This window comes from Pelecanus crispus, chromosome 11, assembly GCF_030463565.1.
Source record: "Pelecanus crispus isolate bPelCri1 chromosome 11, bPelCri1.pri, whole genome shotgun sequence".
In the NCBI taxonomy this organism is placed as follows: Eukaryota; Metazoa; Chordata; class Aves; order Pelecaniformes; family Pelecanidae; genus Pelecanus; species Pelecanus crispus.
Window position 1 is genome coordinate 7,245,664 of NC_134653.1, and position 21,520 is coordinate 7,267,183.

Sequence of the window (21,520 nt, forward strand, 5' to 3'; positions counted from 1 at the left end):
GTGTGACTTGAGAAAGCGTAGTCAGGACAAAAAATGTTATTTACTTGTGTGTGCAAGAGAAATGACTCAGCTTGCTGGGAAAGACTGGGTAATAAATATGCAATTATCAAATAAACAAACAGACTCTGTGTACTTGTTTGGATACAAAACGGGTAAAAGCAGCTAATCCTTAAGATAGAGAAAAGGATGCAAAATGAAGACATTCACTTTAAGACGTTAGCTGATGCCGATGCAGCACTGATTTTAGGCAATTACTGTTTATTTTAGAAGAGCTTTGCTCTAGTTATGCGAAAGTTTTAAGATGCCGCGGCCAAAGCTGAGCTGATCCCAGTAACCCTTGGAAGCCAGCACGCAATTCAGACGGACGCACAGCCCCTCGCCAGCCGCCTCCTCCGGGCACATGGCAGAATGCTTTGCAGAAATCACCTCGCTTCTCTGACCACCCCTTCTCTTCCTGTGCTTACTCCGCACCTGTTTGCCTGTCTTCAGAGCAGGTAATGTTTAAGGGCTTAAGACAGTCAGGGCAAGATCACTTCTTGGTTTGAATCTCCCTGAAACTCTTTGGTTTAAGCTAAGGCACAAGGCCAGGCCCCCTCGGGGATGTTTCCCCCCGCTGCCCTGGAGCAGGGCAGGCCGCGCTCCGCGCCGGCAGGACGAGGCACGTCGCGCTCCCGGGAGTTGCTCCAGCTCCCCGGGCTGCTCTGACTTGTCCCGAGCAGTTGTTTTTCCATCAGGACCAGGCCAAGAGGCTGGAGGAGGATGGCTTAGACCCAGCTTTCCCTCTGCTCCTCGGCTGTGAGCAGCAATAGAGCCTCTGGCTTCTAGGATTTATGGGAAACTTGGTCGGATGTTCCAGTTTTGTTAAAAGAACTCCTACATATAGGGAGTTAATTTTTCCACGCTTCAGAAGAAACTGCTCTGAGGCAAACAAAAATCCTTTCAAAGTTTTTCGGCGTCCAACAATGAGCTCTGAACGTAAAGTGGGCTCGCTTAGTTTTATTGGCTAGACTGAAGTCTGTAGAAAAACGGTCAATAAGAATAAAAATGGATCATATTAAAACTGTTTCAGTTTTAACACTCTAGAGGGGAGTTAAGAATTTAGGAAAAAAAGCTTTGTTAACTGACACCAGGTACAGAGAAACTGCAATACAAGGCCAAACCAATCCGAGGTCCACATTTCTCTAGTCCTACCTCTTCTTTCCTTCCCTTCCCACCATGATTCCCACATTTTTGCTTCCTTCCCTTCCCACCATGATTCCCACTCCCGTTCACAGAGCACTCCTGCACTCACACCTAGCACACCTGTTCTGCTCCACGCTATCAACCACAAAGGTACAGGTCACCACGGCGACTGAAGGTATGGACTGAACGTGACAGAAACCAGCACAAGCGAGGTGTTTCGGACTGGTGATACTGGGTACCGGGCACGGCGTGCTGCCCTGCGGGTTGGCAAGGGTGAAAGGTTGCGCTCCCCAGGGTTACGGAGGGCCAGCACCCCGTGCGTATGTGCATCACCAATACAGGGGTGCCTGGGAGCACCCCGCAGGCTGGGGTGCCACGGGGGGATTGCTGAGCACAGGACAGGGCTGGGCGATGGGGCAGCGAGGGCACCGGGGCAGCGCTTCGAAGTCTGAAGGTGGTGGGGATGGGGAAGCGTGGCAGGGAGTCACAGGGAGCTCAGCAGCAGCCCGGGGAGGGATGCGGGGGTCGGGGTGCCGTGGATGTGCTGGGCAAAGGGGATTCTGTGGATTTGCTCCTTAGCGTGAGGAAGTGTGGTGAGCTTTATGTCCAGGGCTGGGGAGATGATCATATATATGTATTAGCATGAAAATAGCCCGAAGTCTCTAGGATTCTGTGGTGGCTGATTTCTTGCTCATTAAAGAAAATGTTTATTGCCATTTGCATCACACTTTGTGGTTAAACTCATGAGGGCCCTTTCTCTACACCATCATTGCTGCCAGCCAAAGGCCACGGGCGCTCCATACAGTGCACTTAGGTTGTCAGTTAGAAGGGGGCTGCAAAGCACTTCGATTTTGCTGCTAGATCCTGCCACCGTCCTGGGTTACAGGGGATTTCAGACATTAACAAGAAGAGCCGATCATGTGCAAGGCAGGCCGGCAGAGCAGCCGTTCGCCTCACAGCTCTCATCTGCTGCTGCATCGCAGTCACTGCTATTCGTGAGCTTCCCCAGGGGATTGATCTCAGTAAATGGACACAAGCCTGTTAACTAATTTTTGTGGATCCTTCAGCTGCTTAATAACAAAGATTTTTTTTTGCTTTATTTTTCTTTCTCTCCTTTTAAAACACGCTTAGAGCTCCACTTGAAGGGCTGAGGCACAGAGCAGTCCATTGCGCATCCAAGAGGCCCAGCTCCGATCCGCTCGCCCAGCCAGCAGCTGCTCACCTTCCCGGGCAGTGACCCTAACGCAGCCTCTGCAAACGAAACAGAAACTTGGCTCCTCTCAGATCAGCGGAGGATTGTCACAGGCCGGCATGTTACTTCGTATCTGGGGCAATGCTCCAGTATGTTTGTGTCCTGCGGACGAGGGACTTTCCCCCGGTGAGATAAAGCAATACCCCATCAGAACTCAATCTAATCTCTATGTGGAGAACTATAGCTACTGTAACAACTGAAATACAGTAAATAAAATAAATAAATAAAATGAAAGAAATTATAGTATAATAACATAAATAATTGTTACGGTTATACTATAATAGTACAGTTTTGCTATGGCATAGTATAATAGTATAGTTTTACTATAGTATAATTGTATAGTAAAACTGTACTATATACTATAATAGTTCTTTCCAGTTATAACTGGAAAGTTATTACACTGTAATGGCTATAGTTCTCTATATAGAGAGTTCTGATGGGCTATGACAGTTTCTAACAACTTTTGGGTTATAACTGGAGGTTAGTCGTGGGGGGGCACACTGCCTACGCAAGCAGACAAGGTGCGTTAGTGCATCCTTACGGCGGGCTCAGGTGACACAGTGCGCTGCCAGACACCTGCAGACATGCTGCCTACAATCTGCCTGAAGCATTTCTGAGGAAATCTGCAGGTTGCCCTTGAGAACCCACACGGGTGAGAAGCGGATGGATCTGGGAACATACGTCGCCTCTAGTCTCTCCTAAAAACGCTCTCTGATGTAGACTTGCTCTCAAAGCCTAGCTGCCTCGCTTGACAGTGCCCTCTCAATGTCTAATTAATTGATTCTATTTAAGGTAGTCAACTGATACTTAGAAGATTCTCTATTCAGTTAGACAAATGCATGCACTTACCAAAAACTTTGTTTTGCTGAGAATCCGAGTCCCAGGATCATCCACAACAGGTCTTCTAGCTTACAAGGACGAAGGCAGAAGCACATCGGTTCGTCACAGGAAGGGCAGGGCTAAAGCCTGCTTATCTAAACAGTCTGAAAGTTCGAGATAACTATTTTGCCCCAAAAAATTGTCCTTGCTTTGAAGTTACATAATGAATATATCCTAGTAACCTTATGCAATGAACGCAAATAAAATCTAGCACATGTAAGGGCTGATCTAGCAAAACAGAAAAAAAAATCATACATTTCAATTGTGTTCCTACTGATGCAGTAAAAGGTTGAAGCGGAGAAAAGTTGATTCTCAAAGAAAATAACTTTAAAACCCTGGTTCATACACCATCCACAGGAGACTCTATAACACTTCTTCTTTGTAAAAGGATTTGAGAAATTTGGGTTATATAGGTTGAAGTATGGTAAACTACAAGCAGGGTGGGCATATTGTTGAAGTCCTATGTCCAGAACACTTTCTAATAGAAGGACGTAGTGGAGGATATCTAGTTTGTCACACACGCATAAACTAGGATCAGTTTGCTCTTTAACACATCTCCAGAAGGACTGTTAGAATATTCAATTCACAAAGCTCTCCCAGCTCTGAACAAAAAAGCTGGTTTGTGGAGATTTTTCTTTGGGAGGCATCCCACAGCCAACTGTTCTGAAAAATAACAAAATGCTCAACTTATGCAGAAAAAAAATTTCCCAACCTACTGAAGATCTCAAGCTTGATGAATACTTCAGCTCTTAGTATTGGTGTGAGCAGGATTTATTTGGTGGACTTTCACGGGAACTTTACACTAAGCACTGGGTTCTTGTTGCTGAAGCAAAACTTTAGGTTGTGTTGGAAGAACGTGCTGCTCTGCAGCCCTTGGAAACACTAATTTTTGAAAACAGTGTTGAATGGCTCTGCTAGGATAGTTATGTATTCTGTTTCCAGTCTAATGAGTGGCTTTTTAATCATTGATTAGACTGAGGAAACAATTTCACAGGATCACAGAATAGTTGAGGCTGGAAGAGGCCTCTGGAGAACATGCAGTCCAGATCCCTGCCCAAGCAGAGTCAGGTAGAACAGGTTTCCCAGGACTGTGTTAAGTCAGGTTTTGACTATCTCCAAGGCTGGAGACTCCACAACCTCTTCATTCAATTTAACGTCTTCAGGGGATTTTTATTTCACTCGCATTGTGCCTTCTAAGAATTTCAGCTGACCCTCTAGTTACAGTGAGTTACATAGTTAAGAGTTATTAGTCAACTAAAGTGCTGCCAATTAATACAGGAATGGTTATATTTTGGCTTTTCATGAAAGGAAAACTTCAAAGACAGTACATATGATTTCAAATAAGTACCCTATTCTACAGGAATGCAAAATAGCTTTTGGATCTGTAAGAAACTAGTCAATTATTCTGTATCATCAGTATTATTGTCCCTTTTTGGTAGAATTTTCAAAGCAACCCAGTATTTTGTGGAGAAGTGGCCATCAGTTTGTATGACTTAAGTTTTATTCCTAGTTTAAAAGTAATCTCATGCATCTAGTCTCTCTCAAATATTTCTTTGAGAAGCTGTAAACAGATCATGGTTTGGTTAAGAATTATGTCACAAGTCTGAAAAGGTAAAGTTAGCTCAGAAGGATAAACAAACATGAGGACTTCCTACAGCATAAGGACTATTACCAAACCCCACTCAGTCTGGTTTTAGACTTGATACAAAGCCAAGGCACTTGGCAGTTAGAAGCCAAAGAGCACTTTTTGGCTATAATACAGATAATTAAAAAAAAAACAAAACCAAACCAGGATCCTGATTTTCCATGATTTGTGTATGCAATAAATAGCACCCTACCCACAATGACATAGACAAGAATCTAGGAGCTCACTCACTTTATTACATAGCTGACAATATAAGACAACACTAAAACTTATACACTACAAAGGTCTTTTAAAAAAATAAACTTTAACCTAATGTTGCAGAATTTAATTTCAAAATAATATGCAAACAAACGTTGCTTGCTTTCAAGGCACAATGGTATAAACATAAAAACTGCAGTGCAGATGCGATATATTTAATACAAAAATATAAATACTGTCAATCTAAATGACAAAACAGCACATTTCCTCCTAGGTATAAACCTTAATTTAAAAAAGGTTAGCTTTGTTCTCAGTCATGCATTATAAAAATTTTGCTGCATTATGCAAGAGAAGTTTGGCTGGTTTTTTTTCCTGATAAAACCAATCCTCACAGACTTGACTCTGCAAAGTCTGAATATTATCCAGAGTTTGAAATGCTCCTTGAAATCCTCACCAAATTACATTAATAACTTTGACATGACACTATTACTTTGTTAAATAAATTATCTCTCTTAATTATAAATAGTGTCAAATTCCTGAAAAACATTCCTCCTTTAAACCTCATATCTGAAAAACTTCCAATGCAAAGTGAATTAAAACATTGTTTTATTGCTAGCAAATACAAAGAACTGTTCAAACAGCAAAGAACATAGAATTGTGCCAATCTGACTTTCAAATGAGCTAATAGTAAACTTACAAAGAAAAAACAACCTATTTATTGCTCAGCCTTTCAGAAGCAAATGAAAATACAGAAGTGATCCAGATCATACAGATTTCACATACAGTTCACTAAAAAGAATTTCAGCATTGATTCATAAAGCTGATTCTTTGGCTGACTGAATGTGATGTAGTAGTTGATTACAATAAACTGGCGTTTGATGCTTATTAACAACCCCTTCAATTTCTCTCATGAGCAGTTCAGGATATAAAGCGCCTCCTTCTTTTAAGACTTCTGTAAAACAAAAATATGTTTTATAAATCATTAGCTGCTCTGCATTTCTCTATCCAAGTTAGCCAAAACCTAACCTGGAAGTTGTTCTTCTACAAGTTGTGCGGTCATGACAACCTGATTTCTCCCTCATTTGCTGAGGTCTGTATTTGACATTTACGTGCTCGAACACAGACCGATACACTAACAAATTCCAAATAATCCATCAAGCAAACTAGGATATGGTCACATCCTGCACTGGTTAGCGTCTACGCTCCACATCCTGTTTACCATCTATAGAGTCTTCTGATACACCAGATACACTAATATTCCACTCTGGTGAATCCTAGATAAAACATTACATTCTGCATACAGGTAAAAGGTGTGAGCTCATACTCACTGAAAACCAAATGAAAGCTTCCAGCCTGTTAGGTTCAGCCTTTAGTTGTACGTGCCACTTTCATATAAAACACTTGAAAACATGGTTTAAAAAGCATTGTTAAAAATACGTATGACTGAGTGTCTTACCTAGGACTGCATGTTGGATATTTTGATCTGGGTCATCGAGATGTATCAACAGTTCTTGGTACAGAAACTGAATATGACTTTCCATGGCAGATTTCACATCACTGTCCTTTAGGCATTTAAACCAATTAGTTAAGGTGTGAGCAGCTGCCAGTCGTACATCGCATGAAGCATCATCCAGACGTTTTAAAACTTCTGAAATGGAGCATATACATAACCAAACAGCACTTTGAAGAGTGAAGTTATCTTTTGCATTTGAAAAAACGGATGTATTTTGTCATCACTGAAATTTTTGTTGCATTTATGACGTTTCTGTCTTTTGAACATTGCAAGTACATGTAGTACGTTGTTCCTAAAAGCACACAGTGCATTGTTACTGGATTGTTATGTTGTCAAAAACATTTAAAAAAATAGTACAAAAATTATTTAGACTAGTTGAACGTTCTCTAGCACTCTTTCTAACAAGGTACCATGAATGTCTATTAATGCATTAGAGAAGTACAGAGTTTAAGTATTTTTATGCTCTATGAAGCACAGTATTTCTATCAAATATTACCGTTTCAGTGAATGACTGCATTGCAGACTATTTGAATATGCAAGATGCAAAGATATACTTTGACAATTGTCTGAGCATGTATTTCTCCAAAACAAAAATGTTTGTTGTTAGATTTCTACTGTGCCACATAAGAAAAAGTATCAGTCATTAAGATGCTGAGTTTGGGAAATTCCTGTTTATTTATATATTTTATATATATATACACACATGGGGTTTTTATATATATATATATATATATAAAAAATGGCTATCTCTGAGAACATAAATCCTATTACATAGCATAGACTGTACTCCTCCTGATTCATTGTTTAGCATTTAAACATCATCCTAAGAAGTGTCACAGATAATAGCTCTATTTGACATTACAGCACTCTAGATTAGTGTTTTCTTCTTCCCTTTTTTTTTTTTTAAAAAAAATAAAAAAAACCAACCCACTACCTATTCAGGTCTATTTATGGTACAATGAAATGGTTTGCTCTTGGCACTCTGAAACACAGCAAGGAGAACAATGTGACTACCATTTATATAATGCATTACTGTTCTGCTTTGACTATAGTTAGAACATTATTTCATCTAGTCTAAACTAGGAAGCAATGCAGATGAAATACTGGCAAGCCTTGCAAAGACCGTAATATTATGTGAAGTTCCATCTAGTGGTCTAATGCATAATAACATTGAGAATATTGCTCAGTTCTCAACTGGGAGTGAGGGCATTTCCAAAGGACATTAACTTGTCTGCAGTACACCACCTCAATAAAATGAAATATTGCAGTTAAAAAGCTACTACAGAAAGGCCTGCAAGAAGGAAGCGCTGTTGGGAGTCACACTCGACAACACCTACTCAGGTGTTTAACACCTAGATTTTCTAAAATGTGTATGTGTACTTTACACACTTCAAGCAGTCTCACTTATCAGTTTAAGACCATGTCTTAGTCTCTGCAGGATTAAGACATTAAATTGTCTTTCATACACAAAAATGCCACTAATGGTATGATTTTGTGCAGCACTTTTTCCATTTCCTTAATATCTATAAAATTACTCTGGGGGAGAACTACTCAAATAGTTAAAATACCAGATAAGAGAACACACAAAGTAGCATTAGAATATGTGTATGGGAGTGAAATAAGAACAGCTGAGAAACCGAGTCCACATAACATCTGCCCCTATTTGCACCTCAAACTCTTTCAAGGCTTTCTGCTCTTTACATGGGATTAAAGCCAGATGCCATAGTGACGTAGCCGCACCTGGAAAACTGTCCAGTTTTGGGCCCCTCAGTACAAGAAAGACATTGAGTTGCTGGAGCGTGTTCAGAGAAGGGCAACAAAGCTGGTGAAGGGTCTGGAGCACAGGGCTGATGGGGAGCGGCTGAGGGAGCTGGGGGTGTTCAGCCTGGAGAAGAGAAGGTTGAGGGGAGACATCGCTCTCTACAGCTCCTGACAGGAGGTTGTAGTGAGGTGGGTGTTGGTCTCTTCTCCCAAGTAGCTAGCGATAGGACGAGAGGAAATGGGCTCAAGCTGTGCCAGGGGAGGTTTAGGATGGATATTAGGAAAAATTTCTTCACAGAAAGGGTAGTCAAGCATTGGAACAGGCTGCCCAGAGAGGTGGTGGAGTCCCCATCCCTGGAAGCATTCAAAAAACAGGTAGACGTGGCACTTTGGGACATGGTTTAGTCTAGTCTACCCTTGACTGGTTTAGTGTGTACTTGGTAATGTTAGGTTAATGGCTGGACTGGATGATCGTAAAGGTCTTTTCCAACCTAAACGATTCTATGATTCTATAAAGCAGTTTTTGTCATTCCCAGTCTGTATTAGTGCTTTTGCTGCTACCAGCTGCAGTCAGTCTGCAGGTGAGGTGGACAACCTGCACAGTGAATCCTAAAGCTGTACAGTGGATCTGCCTACTGCTCCAGCACGATGCTTTTCATCCTTAAAAGCTAAGCTATGACACGTGAGGTAAAAAAGCAACTGTAATTCTTCAACATGGAGATCTTGATTAAAAAAAAAAAAATTAAATTTTTTACACTTACCTGTGTAAGTGTTGGTAAATTTATCTTCATCAAACTGTCTCCCACAGACTTTTAAAAAAACACCAACAATACGACAAGCCATCAGTCGAGTAATTTTAGAGTCTTCATCCATGGCGGCAATAATCTGGGGCATTAGCCCATCTTTGACTTTTAAGGTCTACAGTTAACAGGGAAAGCATAGATGAACAGCAGCTTTTCAGGCACTCTAAAACAATATGCTTATTGGTTACATCAGTTACCACTAGGTCTGACTGATACTGCCTTGCTTAATGTACAAGGAAAAAGTTAACTATAAAAGTTAACCTGAAAATCTTGGAAGTTACACAGCACTATTTTTGCCTCTAAGCAAACTTGGGAAATGAAAATCCACCCGTTGATCATCCAGTTCATGAATACTTAGTATATATGCAGATGAGTTTTATGTAACTCGTAAAAGCTTTAAACTTATTTGCCTTTTTACTTTTAAAAAACTGTTGGCAAGACTTTAAATAATTTGGAGATGAGGATTATGTGTAGGTACCAGTAGATGGTGCTCTTATTCTAAAAGGAAGCTTTTAAGTAAAGATTGTTGTAATATGATGTTTTAGTGAGTTTCATAATTTGGCTTCAATATGTGCATTTCATATACATTAATGCAAATAAGGCATTAAGACACTGATTCAGAAAAAATGTTTAGCTAGAACAGTAGTCTCTGATATAAATGTTTAATCAATATAAATGTATAAGTGTGAACTCAACCAGTTACATGTTTTTAAGCACTTTGTTCAATTAAGGTCTGTTATAAAGACAATAAAGACTATGAACATTTAATAACATTTTAATTCCATTTATTTTTAAAAAATGCCCTTATATTTAATGTATTTCCAGTGCATCATTTTCAAATGCTATTTTTGTTAGCAGAGAAGCTTCAAAAAACCCCTCAGATTCAATGAATTCTTAATCACTACAGTGGGTAACATTTCTTTAAGCATACTCCCTGTTAGCTCTCTACTTCAGTTTCTACAGATACCCTTCAAGTTCCATTTCAAGTCCTCCTGCCCTTTCCAGGAATCTTTTAGATTATTTTTTCCTAAATGGACCTGTGGGCTCCAAGGCAACCAGACAACTCGGCTTTGCCACATTACACAAAAGCATGTCCTGGCTAGCTCCAGCGCTGCTGCACAGGCGCTGGCTAGGGGTCCAGTAACGTCAAGTACCCAAGTCGTTGTGCTACTAGTGGTTAGTATTTTGTGCTACAGAACTGACGTTACGCTAGAACAAAGATCTACAAAATTTCTACGGCTCACCATATTGCTGGCCTCAGGTTTCTTATCAGGATATCATCGTCCCTCCACTACTGATCATTTCAATTATTAATACTCCATTACAATTAATGAATTTTATTATGTCCATCTGAAAATATTACAATAAGGATTCATTCTTTTTTTCCCCCTTGCATTTATTTTGTCTTCCTGCCTAAGATTTCAAAGTACATTTGATGAGAAAGAGAGAATTTACCTCTTTCGGTGAAAGCATTTCACAGTGAATAAGAGCCCAAAGGCATGATACAGCTGTAGTGCGGATGGCAGCTGCTGTTCTTCCAGCATGCCACTGCAGATTAGGAGCCAGTATGTCTTTTATCACAGTCTCAAGGTAGCTAGGGAACAGCCTGAAGGGAAAAAAAAAAAAAAAAGAAAGCAAAATAAAGGTTCACAAGAAAGTGATAAAGAGACTGACAGGATGTAAAAGAGAATTTTCTGTCATAGAAACAGAGGCAGAAAAGAAAAAAACCCCAACCTTATAAACCAATGTGATTGTAATGTATGTGATAAGCTTTTCATAACTTCATTTTTCTAGATAATATTTAAACAAATACCTAACATTCATGGAAAAGGGAGGCTAGACTTTCTCCCACTTCAGACGATGCCCATGACTCACTGTGTTATCTTGGTAAACTACTTACCTTCTCTCTGTCTCATTTTCTCCGTTTGTGAAGTGGAGATAACAGCCCATATGAATGCTGTGAGGATTCATTAATATTTGTGAGGCCCTTTGAGACTGTCCAGTAAAAAGTATTTATAACGTGAAAAGTATGAATGCTATTGATGAGACCTGAACTACTGATACTGCAGGGAGTCTACACAGAATACTTCAGCTTTCCCTTGGCTCAGAAACTCGTCTCCCTCAAGGATAAGAGGTCTGTAAGATTTTCTGATAGTGCCAGTCCCAATACTAGTTTGTTTTCACTGCAAACACAAAAATCTGTGATATTTTTGCTGATGCTTCTTCCTCCTCCTCTACTGAACGGGCTATTACAATGCTAAAAGTTGCTGCGAGAGTCAGCAATTGCAATAGGCAGCATTCCCTCGCACCCATTTAATTCCAGCTCAAACGATTTTAAATTAAGAGAAAAAGATATCGATCTTAACGCACAAGTTAATAAAGACTTTGCTGCATCAAGGAGACGTGTGCCTGGCTGTGACTAGATAACTAAGGCTCAAGTTATTCACTGTGCTTCTCTGCCATAAAAAGCAGCTGGCAGCATGCAAAACAGACTGACAAATAACAGGCTACGTCTACCTTGACTTGTGTTCCACTCTATTCAAACTTCCCACAGACCTGGACTGCGGCCACCCGAGTGCAAAACAGTACCTCGCCACCCTGGTGCTTGGCAGAAAGGGAAGAAGCTGTTGCTGACTTTTTTTTGCTAAAAGTCCTACATTTCCAGGATGAATAAGTGGCTCCTACAGCGATGTGCCAAGCCACAGGAGGAACAGAATGGGTAGATGTTAACAACAAACAAGTATCACTAAGTACTTTAAAGAAAACCCACAAAACCCCCTTGAAACCCCAAACCCAACAACAAAACAAAATCACCCAGCAATGATAATCCAGCAATAAAAATTTCTGTAATAATATTGTATCAGTGTAATAAGAAATGTAATTGCATCTAATTCTTTCCTGTAACTACTCTTTACCCACTGCAGTCAGACCTTGTCATCCAGGTGTAATCTGACTAACGTACGACCAGCTAGCCTGCCAGGCCCTAATTACCTATCGCACACACACAAAACTGAAAATCTCTGTCTTCAACATGATGAAAATAGATACCTGGCTGCTGCCTAGCCCCTTGGCCAAGGGAGCGCCCTGCCTGAGCAGGTCAGAGATCCGTTCTTGCTTCCCGTCCAGCAGATGGCACTTAAGATTCAGTAATCACAAGAAATCTGACATCCCATCAGACACATCCAAATTTGTCAAAACCCTTTAGATTTATTATTTTAAACACATTTTTGAGAATTAATATATTATCTTCTATTCAAGAAGTCGCCAGAAAAAAATATAACTAACGATCACCATCATTCCAAATTTCCTTTTAGCTCCTCAGTTAAAAAAAGCTTTGTGCTACCTGTGCTACTGTGCTATCTGATCACTACCTGCTTCTGTTTTCAATAAAGCCCTCTTGTTAAACAGCAAGGAAAAAACTATCTGTCAAAACAGAAAGGTAAATTCCATCAGCATCATGTTAATCACAATGCTAGGCTATCTGTGAGAATATTTGTTCTGGTGCCTTGAAATAGAATCAGTAAAGCAGTATCTGGCAATTATCTGACTCAGCCATGTCAGACTCAAACAAAATCAGATGACCACACAACTGTGTTTAGTATAATAACTGAAAACCTTCCTATCGAAACTGTTGGAATGTTTTTAAGGAGCTAAATAAATTACTGCCAGCAGCGAATGCGATTATGTAACCAGAACCTATTACTACTTCACTACACTATCTCTCATTACCATTAAGATGTATTTTTTGCTGTTGCTGATGTAATTAAATTCTCCCTCTTTCTATTTTCAGAACTTACTGTGGTAAATCCATGTAACTTAATTCTAAAAGCGAGTCAATTCCATGAAAGAACATACCCTGTGATATTTGTATTTACAGACTTGAGACTTTATTCTCAACTGGATATGCAATAACTAAAATGTGATCTGTGCATACAATAATACCTAGGTCTTATGCAAGTATGAAAAGCAGACCCTGGGTTTACATTAAAATTGCTACTCCCATTTTATGGACTTATACACTTAAAATTTCATTCCATGTTAATTATTTGTTACATATTTTTCTTCTGGATTGGCTCCTTTTCTGCTTTTATGGCACTGCTGCACTTGGCTTTATATGCTTGTCAGGTAATTTGAAATAAAATTGGATTTGCTTTTACAAATCAAAACCTCCAAAAATGTTTTGCAAACAACTCTTCAAACACAAAAATTTTACACGTTACTTCCTACATTAAAGCATTGGCTGTTACAACGGTAAGTAGGATCAAGACTTCAAAGAGTCATTTAGCTCCCTCTACTGCCTTTTAGTTTCTGAAGATAAACCTACTAGTAAAATTCATTGCATTGCTCTTGTTCTCAGAGGACAGAGCGCCTCGTTATGACTTAGACTGGGCCATCCTTAGCCAGGAGTGTTCTGTACAAACAGGTCTATTAACCTCATTGGATGTATCTAATCTTGACAAAAGGCCATTCACTCACACTGCCCTGAGCAAAACAACTTCCATCATTGCTGTCTGTGGAGTGCTGGTGCGATGTGCGGCTATAGTCGCTGAGAGTATTACTTTGAAAGGTATTCTTCTCATTTTTTCCACGCTGGTAATTTCCCTTTCCTGGGAATCCTAGTGAAGCTGACAGCACATTGGGTTGGTTTTACTTCTCCCCTCTTCGACTCCGTTATTTATACAAATGACTGGGTTGCAGATGAAAGATTTTTTTTATTCATCGTATTTACTTTGACTACTGCCAAAACAAATGTTTACTCTTTGATGATGTTCTCCACATGGTCCTGCACGGATCATCTCTTTCTATCAGCAGTACCTACATGATCTAACTTAATATACTCACCTGAGCACTTCAGAGACTTTCAGATAGAGAACTGCTACCCATCCTACCGTACAGGTGAGAAACAAAGAATGACTAAAGCTATGTGTTAATGGAGAAGTCCTTCCTACCTCCTAGCCACCCTAGTCAGGAACATTGCAGGTCAGGACTCTATAGCATGCCATGTAATGTACCTGGCCTACTGCTTAGATGCAGCCTAAATGATTTTCTATAGATCACAAACGAGAGGCAGAACATAGAATTTAACTCAGTTCTTCAAATTCTATTCTGCTGTAATCTGTGATGCTATTTCTGAGGAGGAAGAGCAGGAGACCAGATAACTGAAAATGTATAGAGAAGAAATGCCAGTGAGACTAACTTGTTGACCAGGTCTGAATTTGATTAAATGCTTTGGAAGAAAGAACATATTTAATGTTTTAAAAACAAATGTAGAAAATAATAAGTGTGATGGTATGGTAGATGGAGAGGAGCTAATAATGTATTCTGCAGTAAATAAAGGACAGTAAAATTTTGCCATAAAAGAAACTAAATAGATAGGAAGGAGTCACATTATCCCATTTTTAGACTGAAATACATTATTACACACTTACTAAGCATTATTGTTGTGATCAGGGCACCAGAGAACACGAGATGACATTTCTTGGCCTCACAGTCTTTGCATTCTCAGTTAGACGATACAGATCTGACATTTAACGGATTAGCTTACAACAAATAGTCAGATCCTGGAACACTTAAAATAGTTTTCAAAGTGCTTTTCTTTCTTTCTTTTAGGAAGATTCTTGCATATCTAGATTGATCTTGTAACTACCACTCAGTTACATGATTACTTAAAGAAGTAATCCACTGACTACAAAGAGATTTTTCATATGAATAGGGATTTTAATATTGGATCCTGAAAATATGGAAACAGATTAACACCACACTTGGCACAAAAGCTTTCAGTTAAAAAAGGACAGCTTCATTATATCCCAACTTAAGCACACTAGCTCAAAATCTATTAGGGGGTGCATTAGTAGAGATTCTTCAGCTTACCTGGAATCCCCCATAGAATGGGAACACCAGTGTTCCTCCTCCCCCTACATTATAGGATGCAGGCCATGAATATACTAAATGTGTCTAAAAATGGTAAGAAGACATCTACTTGCATACTACCATGGCCTCATGGAACCTGAATGAATGTTCAACATACCAGAATGCCCACTGAGTGCCAATTTGCTCATCAGAATAATGAAAAACACTTTTAAGTATAAATGACCATTGCTATCAAAGTACTGTTAGGAAGAATGCTTCCTGTGATTGATTTTTTTTTTTTAAAGAGTTAAAAATTAAAAAGATATGCAACAGAACACATTTACATACTAAATGCAGCAGGCACTGGGAGAAGCAGAGCAGATATGGTTTATGCTTTCAGCACAACTTTGCAGAAGTGTTTGCACTACTAGTAGGGCTAAATTAATAATGACAAAAGAGCCCCACTGTTGGGATTGTTATAAATGGAAGGGTTTTAGAAGTACTGTAAATTATAGTTAGATTGTACTAGCAATGCATAAGTAGCACCAAACAACAGGAGACTTCCATCATCAGTCACTAAGAGTAATAATAATTCCTTATCAAACATTTAGTTTAATGCTTTTTAAACACCATGTTGTATCATGGGCATTTTTAAATGCCCATTTTTGGGGGTGTTTTATTGTTTCCTTACAATGACTACAGGCAAAGTTTAAGGATTTAGGAGTTGGCTGGGAGAAAAAGGAAAAAAGAAAAAACAACTACCCCCCCGTTTCTTTCCTAAGAATCCCCATTTTAGCTTTCAAACATACATTCTTTTCAACTGTAGCTCTTCATTTTTTGAAAACTATCCAGATCTGCATGACATCCATTTTAATTCTCCATAGTGGCAAAGGTAGGAAGACTACAGTGGAAGAAGTCCAGACTTCAATTTCTTTATTTTTTTTTTAAATTGCTGCACTCTGCCCTTCTAAGCATTGTTAAAAAATACAGCAAGAAAAATATGCTGTAGAAGATGGTGGGAAAGTCTTTCTTCTCCCAGACATGCTAACATGGACACAATTATAGGGGTTAAATAGCTACTATGGTCATTACTTTTTAATGCCACTGTAGCATTCAAATAGCTGTGTGAAATTAGAACTCTACTTACCCCTGAGAATTGACGGTTTCACTTGCTTTCTGAAGCAACTGTGATAAAACAGTGAAAAGTTTTAACCGCATCTGGGGATCTTTGTTTGGCTGAAGACACGTTTTAAGAATGAGAATAAAGTTATTCAGAGCTTCACCTATGACGGGACCTAGAAAGTAAAACGTAAGGCTTATGTCAGAGTACTAATAAGTTCTATTTAGATGTTCAATATGCGAGTGCGTTAGAATTTATAATATGCCTGGTATTAAAATAGTACTTTCCACTCTTGCATGGCAGCTGTTGATGTATCCATGTTACATCGTATTAGGCGGTGTACAAATAACACAAGCTAACTCTCCATGGGCTCAGATACCCACAGTCTTAGCCATGGCAGCATGGTGCTCCCTGACGATTGGTTTATTCACATGTCATTTAGCCAGCTTGGTATTGCTGTACTACACCGCATTATGTATCAATGACATGCACTAGCTGCTGGGACCAGCAGTACAAGATGACATTTTGGGTGGACTAATGCATGGGGGGGAGGGGGGGAAATTAACGCTGTTCACTATCTAGCTCTGAAAGCTTGAGGCTATGCACAAAGTTCTGGTTTTATTGAACTTAATGAAAAATTATACTGAATCTGGTATGACCATGACACCACTCCAAACAGCAGCATTAACTATGCTTGTTTCTTCTTTCAAGTTTTTCCCGTGCAGCATTCAAGGAAAGATGTGCATGACACCCAAAGGCACCGGAAAAAGCATGTTTGAAAGTGTCAGCCTCAAAACTTGGATAACAGAGTTTTGCAGCAGTATTTTTTCTTCATGTTTAAATAATGCTTATTTGCATTTTACAAGAGAATCTAAAATACAATGAATTTTAGAAGCTACAATTTAAAATAAAAATATTTTCCAAATTAATTCTCTAATTTGTTAACATTTTCACATCCTGTGATGAATTCTGTTTTCACCACTAAACAATAAACAAACAAAAAAACCCCCACCCTAAACTGTTATCCCAACATTTGGAGAAATGATTTCCCTAAAACAGAAGGAGGTTTGTGCCCTTCTGCTTGATAATGATTAACACCTGCATGGCTTTAAAGAGGAATTCATATAGACTACACACATGCTTTATTCTGCAAGCTTCTTGCTGTAGAATGCTTTTTCTGCTCTACATTTGCAACAAACTGCTTTCCTCTAGAAACTTCTTGAGCTTTGCTTCCTTGTGATGCACACTCCATTCAACCCCGGTCACTCAGAAAATCCTCCCAGGAGGAGACACAATACTGGCATTTCTGATGACAAGAATATTCCTCACAAATGGAATGGACAGATTGAAGTATTCAAGATTCCAAAACAAGTTGACTAGCATTTAATAATATCTGGAAATTTAATGTTTAAAATAATAATAAAAAAGCCCCAAATCTTCACTGTCTAGACTGAAGCAATACAGGATGTTGAACTGCAGTTTGCTAAATTACTGTGCCAACAAATAGGTCTTTATTTTCACAGCATTTATTCAAAGTACATTGCTTCATGTGAGTTCTGAGACATTTAAAAGATACTACTACTATATCGAACTGATAACAGCAAATTCAACCGATGGAAAATAAACAAAATAAACTACATTGCTAATTTCAGCTTAAGCATACATTCCTGAAAAACAGTAAAAAATGAGAAATTTGAGATGAGTAAACCTGATTAAATTGATTAACAACAACATTATGTGTGGGAATGGAAAGAAAGGGGGGAAAAAAAAAAAAAAAAAAAAAAGAATAGCTCTAGGAGCTTCTGTGTCAGACAGAAAACACAGACAATAGCATATTACCAGTGCTGGGTACAAGCCAAAATGTTTGCCCAGACATTTGATGATTTATTTAGCATTAAGGAAAACAGAGACAACTGTCTAGAAGTCACTCAGTCATGGAAACGGGAGCGCAAATATACAGAAAAGTTGGCCTCTCAGATCTTGTGCTGAAAAAACTTTTTGTTCCTTCCACAGATGAAAAAAAGAAAAAGTACTTTTGCTGGTTGCTGCACAAACCAGCAAGTGGTGCTTCACATAGGTTTGTTGAGGTTTTTTTGAGATTCAAGGATTAAATGCAGAAGATACAGTCCCTTAAAACATACCTGTCCGCATTTAACTATCTGCGGTAGCAGCAATACTACTTCACCTGTAGCTGAATTAGCTGTCTACATCCCCGTTTTAACTAACGGAAAGGAAAAAACAAGTAAATAGGACCTTCCATTTTAATCATCTTAAAGTGGGTGTCTAGGTGAAAAGAACTGCCTGTCACTGCGTCCCTTGCCTGTAGATGCAATCTGGAGAGCTGCATCAGAGGAACATTCACTGTGCAGATCTGAACTTAGGTGAAATGTATGCTAAAGTGTTTCACTAATCTATATATGGTAATGTATTGAAGAACATGAGGAAATGTTTGTACAGAAAGATAGTATCTTCTATAAGACTACTGAATAGATGGAAAAAATAGATACATTTTTGGACATAAGCTACATCAGCTCATCTCCCCATAATCCTTACCTGTTTCATTTACCTGAAAGTGTACTTTGATATAAGTGCTTTTAGTGTGCTCCTTGCAGCCAAGCAGCCTTTTGGAATTTGAGCTGCTTCAACATTTTCAGTTTTTCTTTCCATCATAATCTTGTGAAGTTCCCGAATATTACACTATTCATTATAAAACACAATGTGTCTGCAGGCTATGGAGATTATTACTTTACTTTTTTAGAACTCAGTGCACTATCACACTACTAAAGTCGTACCTGAATGAGTTGCGATGACATCTAACTGTAATATTTCTGGAGAATAGCATGTCCAACAATCACATGATACTGACACCCATTCCATAAGCTGAATTATATGCTGTTTGTAGAGGTAAAGAAAACTATCCAATTGCTGCACTTCAGCTAATGAAGACATTGTTTCCTCTACCTGTTACAACAGAGACAGGATACTTTATCTTAACTGAAACAAAATTAAAAAAAAGAAAAAACTTCTAAAACTCATAGTTATACTATAAGAACAGAAGGGACACAAGAAGAGTTCCATAGTTTCTACTTGGACAATCAAGACTGATATTTAACGTCTGCCTATACTTACACCCATTAACTTTGATTTAAAGTGAAACATTTGTCCTGATTTCAAAATGAGATCATAGGGAACACAGCAACATAACAGCAAAATCTCTAATCCATGTGAAAACCTATCCAAAAACTAACTGTGCCATAAAAAAAGCTTTTACTAGTTTTAAAGATGTAGTGAGTTTTCTTCTTAATTTAAGAATGCTTTAAAACATTAACACAGAAGGAGTTTCTCACAATCCCATCTAGGAGGCTATGGCAGCTTCCAAAAATATTGCTGTGGCAGCTCAGAGAAGACATGGTATTTCCCCTCTCCCCTCTTTTTTTTTTTTTCTTCCCCCAGTTTTAATTATGCAAGATGTTCTCTCTTTACAGCAGCTGGGCAGGTTCATTTTGAAATTCTCAACTTCTGTTGCTTAGAAGTAGAAAAACTCACTGTTACATTTGAAATACCTTCTTCATATTTACATTTAGACTATTCCATGAGATAGGCAAATAAAACATGTATCTAAAAGAACTACTAAACAAATTCCAGACATGATCATGCTTGGCAAGGAAGCATATAGATTTTCTTATTCACTTGTAGCAGATGTATTTCAAAGCAAAGGAAAATTTGCTTTTACAATTCCTGAAGACTCCTACCAGAGGTACCAAACTTCTCTAAGGACGAGATGAAAAGCATGCTGAAAGCAGCATCTATAGTCTTAGTGATTTCAATGGACAGTGAATCAAGAATGGGGAGCAAGACACCATTAGAAACCCCACTGAGAAACAACATATGCCATCAGCATGGCCAGTTCTAGCAGGGAAAGATGTAGTGCAGTGCTATGAGTGATGTCATTTGACTCCAAGTGGTTCAGTAGAACTACAAATTGTAGTCATATTTTTAACATTTTTAAGCTGAACTCAACCGCACAAGTTAGCTGAGACATGTCTAGGACCTTTAGAATTTTACAGACTAATCGCTTGCCAGACAAAGATGTTATTATGGAAGTACCAGATGTGGAGAAAATAAATGAGATCTCCAAGAAAAAAAAGGAGAAAAAAAAAAAAAAAATCAGGATTTGCCAAGGACAAAGGTTACTCTTAAAGCAGGTTTGCCTGCTGCAAGCACAATAGATTGCTCCTCTCTGGAAGCATTCTGCCAGCCAGCCAAAACAACTCAGAATAACTTACATGTAAAATATTAATTCATCTGTAAATTAATTGGAACATTTTACATGACAGAATGTGTCAAGAGAGAAACTGTTCCCCATTATTAACCCCACCACAATCAGCAAGATGTTTTTTTTCCATTGAACAAAAAAAGATACAAAATAATACATCATTCAAAGGTGATTTAAAATAAACTCTTGAAGTAGTTTCAGGAGGGCAGTTAAAAAAGAGAGAATAAATTAAACATGCCAATACACCAATGTATATCTTCTCATTAAGAAGCATGTATCAGTTTTAAAAAAAAAAAAAAAAAGGATGATTTTCTTTCCTATGTTTGAAAGCTAACAAGTTTAATGATACAGTATTTTCATGCTAATAATCAATTTGTGCCAAAACAAAAGCCAAGATAGCACAGGCCATTGGTAATGAAACAAAATCTTATCTTTAGGTCACTAGTTAAATCACTGACAGCTCAATACATGCTTAACAGACTCTAACAACTGATATGGCTTCTGCCTATTTGGGGCTGTAAACCATACTCCTCATCATGATACCAAAGTGCTCAGTTGGTGGTCTTGAGCTTTTTCTTTAGCCCTAAGCAACCAGAAACACTGATGAACACAAAGCAAAGGGGCCAAAAAACCAAGCAAGATTGTGAGTGTTCACAACCAGGTCACATCAGTTGTGGTCTCTGCTATCTCTGGGATCTTCTGTCCCCTTACAGTAAAGCCTGAATTGAAGTTCTATAATGCAAATTTTTGAATAGTTTATGCTTATATTAAAAATCTTTTGATCCTGAATACAGACTTCTTTTCTGAACAACAAATTTATACTTGCAAAGTTAGATGTAATATTTGTTCTATATGTTCTTAAGCTATTTTAACAGGGACTTCTTGCCTTCTGCAGGTTGTACAGCTCTCTTTGAAGTTCTAGAATATTCAGTAACTAGGGGAAAAAAATAAAATCAAGCTTTATTTGTCTTTGTGACAAATCTGAAATATTGCAATTATGTAATCTCATTGCCAGATTTTTCTATCTGCCTAGCTGAAAGG

At 38.6% G+C, this 21,520-nt stretch overlaps 2 protein-coding genes across 5 annotated transcripts in view; both read right to left on the bottom strand.

Annotated features, from left to right (window-relative positions):
* SUN1 (Sad1 and UNC84 domain containing 1) overlaps window positions 1–3,382 on the bottom strand; it is a 35,290-nt gene extending 31,908 nt beyond the window's left edge. For all 4 annotated transcript variants that reach the window (XM_075719118.1, XM_075719119.1, XM_075719114.1 and 1 more), the window contains exon 1: window positions 3,284–3,382. The gene's annotated coding sequence lies outside the window, so the exon portion shown is untranslated. The remainder of the gene's footprint in view (window positions 1–3,283) is intronic.
* A 2,363-nt stretch (window positions 3,383–5,745) lies between these two features.
* The window catches only part of DNAAF5 (dynein axonemal assembly factor 5), a 31,147-nt gene continuing 15,372 nt past the window's right edge, over window positions 5,746–21,520 (bottom strand). Inside the window, exons 8-13 of the mRNA XM_075718282.1 lie at window positions 18,996–19,164; window positions 16,231–16,378; window positions 10,689–10,839; window positions 9,192–9,348; window positions 6,613–6,804; window positions 5,746–6,108 (exon numbers count right to left, since the gene is read on the bottom strand). Coding sequence (XP_075574397.1) covers window positions 5,969–6,108; window positions 6,613–6,804; window positions 9,192–9,348; window positions 10,689–10,839; window positions 16,231–16,378; window positions 18,996–19,164 — 957 coding nt within the window. The 3' untranslated portion in view covers window positions 5,746–5,968. The remainder of the gene's footprint in view (window positions 6,109–6,612; window positions 6,805–9,191; window positions 9,349–10,688; window positions 10,840–16,230; window positions 16,379–18,995; window positions 19,165–21,520) is intronic.